We start from the raw sequence: 6059 nt of genomic DNA on the forward strand, positions 1-6059 counted from the left end.
CATGAATGGAGAAACTAGCTCACGTGAGTTCTCTGGTGTGCAAATAAAACATTTCCCGCTCCTAAACATAAGAAGGCTCCCACCCCGTATTCATGTTTCACAGTATTTACAACACAAGAGTGTGACATTTACAATCACCCGAAGGAAGATTCGCAGGGTAAGTGAAGTCATTTCAAATGTAAAAAACGCAACAAGAGAACATTTATTCATTTGGCATCTTGTGTTTGTGGCTCTCGGTGCTGCGCCGCATGGGTCTTCTGGTGTTTCAGAAGGTTTCCTTTCTGAACAAAACACTTTCCGCACACTGAACATGAGAAAGGCCGCTCGCCTGTGTGAATTCTGTGGTGTTTAAGAAGGTCTGCCTTCTGGTTGAAACGTTTTCCACATTCTGAACATTTGAAAGGGCTGTCGCCTGTGTGACTTCTTTGGTGAGCAATAAGTTTTCCTTTGCCGGAATAACATTTTCCACACTCAGAACAAGAAAACGGACGCTCACCTGTGTGACTTCTCTTGTGTATAACAAGTTTTCCTCTAACAGCAAAACACTTCCCACACTCTGAACAAGAGAAAGGATACTCACGCGTGTGAATTCTCTGGTGGGTAACAAGTGTGCCTTTCTCAGTGAAACTTTTCCCACACTCTGAGCAGGAAAAAGGACGTTCACCTGTGTGAATTCTCTGGTGTTTAAGAAGGTCTCCTTTGTGCATGAAACTTTTGCCACATTCTGAACATGAAAAAGGGCGCTCGCCTGTGTGAATTCTTTGATGTCTACGAAGGTCACCTTTGTGGATAAAACTTTTTCCACACTCTGGACATGAAAAAGGACGTTCACCCATGTGAATTCTCTCGTGTCTAAGCAGATCTCCCTTGTGAATAAAACATTTCCCACACTGTGAACACGAGAAAGGACGCTCACCAGTGTGACCTCTCAGGTGTTTCAGCAGTATTTTTTTTTCCGTGAAACACTTTCCACACTCTGAGCATGAATAGGGACGTTCAGCTGTGTGACTTCTCTTGTGTATAAGAAGGTCTTTGTTTTCAGCAAAAGTTTTCCCACACACCGAACATGACAATGAACGCTGCACTGCGTGATTTCTGTCGTGGCTGAAAGATCCCTTAGAACTAGATGGATCCGGAATACTAGTAATGGGATTTACGTCTGGAGAATATTGTACGATGTGGTAATCCTTTGCATTACAATCTGAAGATAAAGTAAGATGTCCCTCCGAGGTATTCCAGACATAGCGACCACCTGGTGGAGAACAAGAAATATTCATCATTCAGGTGTCATATATGTTGTTCTGGAACTAAAGAGCGTGTCAGAGCTCCGGATGGAACTAACCACCTGAGAAACGGAGATGGACCTTCATATGGTGTACAGTATCTCCTCCTCATGTGTTGGTCACATGACATTATATTGAGGAATGGAGATGGACCTTCATATGGTGTACAGTATTTCCATATTTGTGGAGAACATGACGTTATACTGAGGAACCACAATCAGGAATAATACCTTTGAATGCCCCCAAAAAATTGTGGCTAGTGGGGGGGCACTAGAATAGCAGGAATACCTTTCAAATTGGTCTTTCTTATAGAGACATGAAATTAGCTTGAGAAGAGTAAATATGTATAACAGTAAAACAAGAATGAGTGGACTGAGAAGAGCTTCATCCATAAGAAGGTCAACAACCAGTCTGTGGACCTGCAAACTCTACAATGATACCCTGAGGTTAATGTTGGGTGTTCTCCAGACAGAGATGTCTTGCTGAAGGATCTATGTTTCTGGGTATTGCTGCTGGCGGCTGATGAGGACGCTAAGCTAAACCGGTGCTGACTTCCTGTGCAGAGGGAGATGTCCTTCCGGAGGGTTCAGGCCTTCTGCTTTCCAACTGTCTGAACACCTAGTGACGGAGCTTACACCGAGTGGCCTGCAGTGTCCCCCACTGAAGGTTTGGGGAAATGTAACACGGTCCTCTACAGGAACATGTTCTAGCTGACTCAGCATATCACTGGAACGCTGAATCTTAATGTTTCTAGATATGAAATATGTAAATGCCTGGTAATATTTTTAAACAATTACATTGTGGAATGCTGGAAGTCATCTCTTTTTCTGCCCTTATCTGGGACAACCACTGGTATAGGATGAACCCGATGGACATTTGTCTTTTTACACCCGATGTAAAATTAAAATTTGACCCAAATTTTCTATGACTTACTTGTGTCAATATGGAGAAAAGATTTCCCCTGTGTGCTTTTCAATGTCCCTTCCCCCTCCTCCGTGGACTGCTGAGCTCCTCTCACCAACGTCTCCTCTTCTTCCTCTTTAATCTCGATTTTGAGGTCTTTGAGCTCCACGGCCTACATGGCAAAGAGAGCAAATAAAACAATACTGGAAAGTCTTCACCAACAAAGAGATTACATGAAAGAAGTCATCTCAGATTGAGTCCCATCTACCTGATCATGGTGGGGGATGGTGGCATGTTTCTGTGTGGAATCCCGGGAATAGAGAGGACTAGCCTTCTCCGAAGGCTGCTGGGTCCCCCTAACAAATGTATCTTCTTCTTCCACTTTCACCTTAACTTTTAGGTCTTTCATATCTTCACCCTAAACTCCCAAGATGATCGAACGCATTTGTAAAAAGGAACAAGAGATTATATAGAGGAATGTCATCTCATACTATAGAATGATTGTATACCTGCTGTCCTTCAGTCCCACCTACCTGATCATGGTGGGGGATGGTGAGATCTTCCTGGGTGGGGTCCTGGGAATACAGGGGGCGGGGACATCTCTTTGGTGGGTTCCTCTTACTGGATCCATCTGTAGGAAACACACACACTGACATAAAGTGGTCATGTGGTTTCTACAGGACACTCCCCCCTGCGGACAGATAATACATTGATAATGATCCAGAATATTCTGGGATGTATGTCGTCTGCTCGGCGCTCCTCCATAGACAGGAGACCTCCGACTGATTTGTATGTTATATTACTGGTACTCGCCCAAATGCCCCGATACTGAAGCCAGTACCAGAACTTCCAGTCAGAGGAAGATTTGCTCTATCAGTCCCGCGTCGGAACATGAGCCCGGCTTCCCGAGCAAACAGCGTGGAGCCTGCATGCTGAGCAATCGGGAAGCCGGGCGGCGGGTAATGAAGTCAAACTGCTGGCTCCATGTTGATTTGCTGCCTCCCGGCTTCTTGATAGGGCCGGGAAGACGGCTTGAAGCTGATTGGCCGGGAAGCCGGCTCCATGCTAGCAGAAGTGCTGTTATTTACGAATACCGAAATATAAATATCGGTTCTCGTACTCGATACCGAAGAACCCCTTCTGGTGCATCGCTACCGGGAATGTCTATATTGTGAGCTCTGTCCTATTACTGTCACTGGACACGGAATGTACTGAGGACATTGATGTCACCGCTGACGGCCAACTCCACCACAATAGGTCTGGGGGCATCTGTGCTGTGATTGGTGTTCAGGATCACATGACCGAGACAAGAAAACAAATTATAAAGAGGGGCCAAAAAAAAAATAAAGCAACAATCCTCCACTAACTATTATTATTAATTATAGCATCACTTTCATCATTACGTCCTTGTAGAGATCCCGGTGTCCTTCTAGATACTCCCACTCCTCCATGGAGAGATAGACAGAGACATCCTGACACCTTATAGGAACCTGGCGCTTCATCCCTTCTTCTATGTCCTGTAGGGATCATCATTCCTTCTGCTGCCTAGATTAGAACTTGTTCTATAGATCCGTCTTCTTCCTCTCCAGGGAAGACCTGGTGTCCATTATAGAGGAGAGCCAACAACCCCCGAGACAGCTTCATGGAAGATGGATAAATGGCTCTATATTTAGGATGTATCCGGTCTATAAATGGCGGCTCTGGATGGACAGTTGGATAAATGGCTCTATATTTAGGGTGTATCCGGTCTATAAATGGCGGCTCTGGATGGACAGTTGGATAAATGGCTCTATATTTAGGATGTATCCGGTCTATAAATGGCGGCTCTGGATGGACAGTTGGACAAATGGCTCTATATTTAGGATGTATCGGGTCTATAAATGGCGGCTCTGGATGGACGGTTGGACAAATGGCTCTATATTTTGGATGTATCGGGTCTATAAATGGCGGCTCTGGATGGACAGTTGGATAAATGGCTCTATATTTAGGATGTATCCGGTCTATAAATGGCGGCTCTGGATGGACGGTTGGATAAATGGCTCTATATTTAGGATGTATCCGGTCTATAAATGGCGGCTCTGGATGGACAGTTGGATAAATGGCTCTATATTTAGGATGTATCCGGTCTATAAATGGCGGCTCTGGATGGACAGTTGGATAAATGGCTCTATATTTAGGATGTATCCGGTCTATAAATGGCGGCTCTGGATGGACAGTTGGATAAATGGCTCTATATTTAGGATGTATCCGGTCTATAAATGGCGGCTCTGGATGGACGGTTGGACAAATGGCTCTATATTTTGGATGTATCGGGTCTATAAATGGCGGCTCTGGATGGACAGTTGGATAAATGGCTCTATATTTAGGATGTATCTGGTCTATAAATGGCGGCTCTGGATGGACGGTTGGATAAATGGCTCTATATTTAGGATGTATCTGGTCTATAAATGGCGGCTCTGGATGGACGGTTGGATAAATGGCTCTATATTTAGGATGTATCTGGTCTATAAATGGCGGCTCTGGATGGACGGTTGGATAAATGGCTCTATATTTAGGATGTATCTGGTCTATAAATGGCGGCTCTGGATGGACGGTTGGATAAATGGCTCTATATTTAGGATGTATCTGGTCTATAAATGGCGGCTCTGGATGGACGGTTGGATAAATGGCTCTATATTTAGGATGTATCTGGTCTATAAATGGCGGCTCTGGATGGACGGTTGGATAAATGGCTCTATATTTAGGATGTATCTGGTCTATAAATGGCGGCTCTGGATGGACGGTTGGATAAATGGCTCTATATTTAGGATGTATCTGGTCTATAAATGGCGGCTCTGGATGGACGGTTGGATAAATGGCTCTATATTTAGGATGTATCTGGTCTATAAATGGCGGCTCTGGATGGACGGTTGGATAAATGGCTCTATATTTAGGATGTATCTGGTCTATAAATGGCGGCTCTGGATGGACGGTTGGATAAATGGCTCTATATTTAGGATGTATCTGGTCTATAAATGGCGGCTCTGGATGGACGGTTGGATAAATGGCTCTATATTTAGGATGTATCTGGTCTATAAATGGCGGCTCTGGATGGACGGTTGGATAAATGGCTCTATATTTAGGATGTATCTGGTCTATAAATGGCGGCTCTGGATGGACGGTTGGATAAATGGCTCTATATTTAGGATGTATCTGGTCTATAAATGGCGGCTCTGGATGGACGGTTGGATAAATGGCTCTATATTTAGGATGTATCCGGTCTATAAATGGCTCTGGATGGACAAATGCTTGAAATAGAAGACATCACAGTGACTATGAAGGATGAGGACGGACATGACGGGGGGAGGGGGTACTGGGTGTACATATAAAATAATATCTTATTACCTCCTCTGCTGCCAGTTCCAGCAATGTCTCCTCTCTTCTTCCTCCCAAATCACCTTTCACATGGAACTTCCTGTTGTTCACATACATCACTTCCTGTCTTCACTTACATCACTTCCTGTCTGTGCAGTTCACGGTTGAATATATAAGGATACATGTTTCTATAGATTGCTTTACATTGTTACTAAAATCTTTGTCAGTATAAAAGGAATATGTTACTTTGTATCTCTTATGTGTCCTTCCGAAGTCTTAGAATACATTGAAGTCCCCGAACTCTTATTTGTGTATTACTCGGCTGTAGATCCTCCAATCATCTCTGACACTGTCCTTCCTTCTGGAGGGGGGCTACGTTTGTTCCCTATTGGGACAGTGGGGGAGAGGTTTTTGGTTTTAATTTAAATATAGTATAAAATTAATTATTAAAATGATTGAAAATTAATGAAAAAATTAAAAAAGGCGTTTGGAGGCACTGGTCAAAGCTGCGAGAAACGG

The 6059-nt window shown here is 44.0% G+C and overlaps 1 protein-coding gene across 1 annotated transcript; it reads right to left on the minus strand.

The window, feature by feature from the left end:
- Positions 1–206: 206 nt before the first annotated feature.
- LOC108803680 (gastrula zinc finger protein XlCGF17.1-like) lies at positions 207–1277 on the minus strand. Its single transcript, XM_018575501.1, has one exon. The coding sequence runs from the start codon at positions 1275–1277 to the stop codon at positions 207–209; it is 1071 nt and encodes a 356-aa protein (XP_018431003.1).
- Positions 1278–6059: the final 4782 nt, after the last annotated feature.

The sequence above is a fragment of the Nanorana parkeri genome, unplaced genomic scaffold (assembly GCF_000935625.1).
Source record: "Nanorana parkeri isolate BGI_ZX_2015 unplaced genomic scaffold, ASM93562v1 scaffold4019, whole genome shotgun sequence".
Taxonomy (NCBI): Eukaryota; Metazoa; Chordata; class Amphibia; order Anura; family Dicroglossidae; genus Nanorana; species Nanorana parkeri.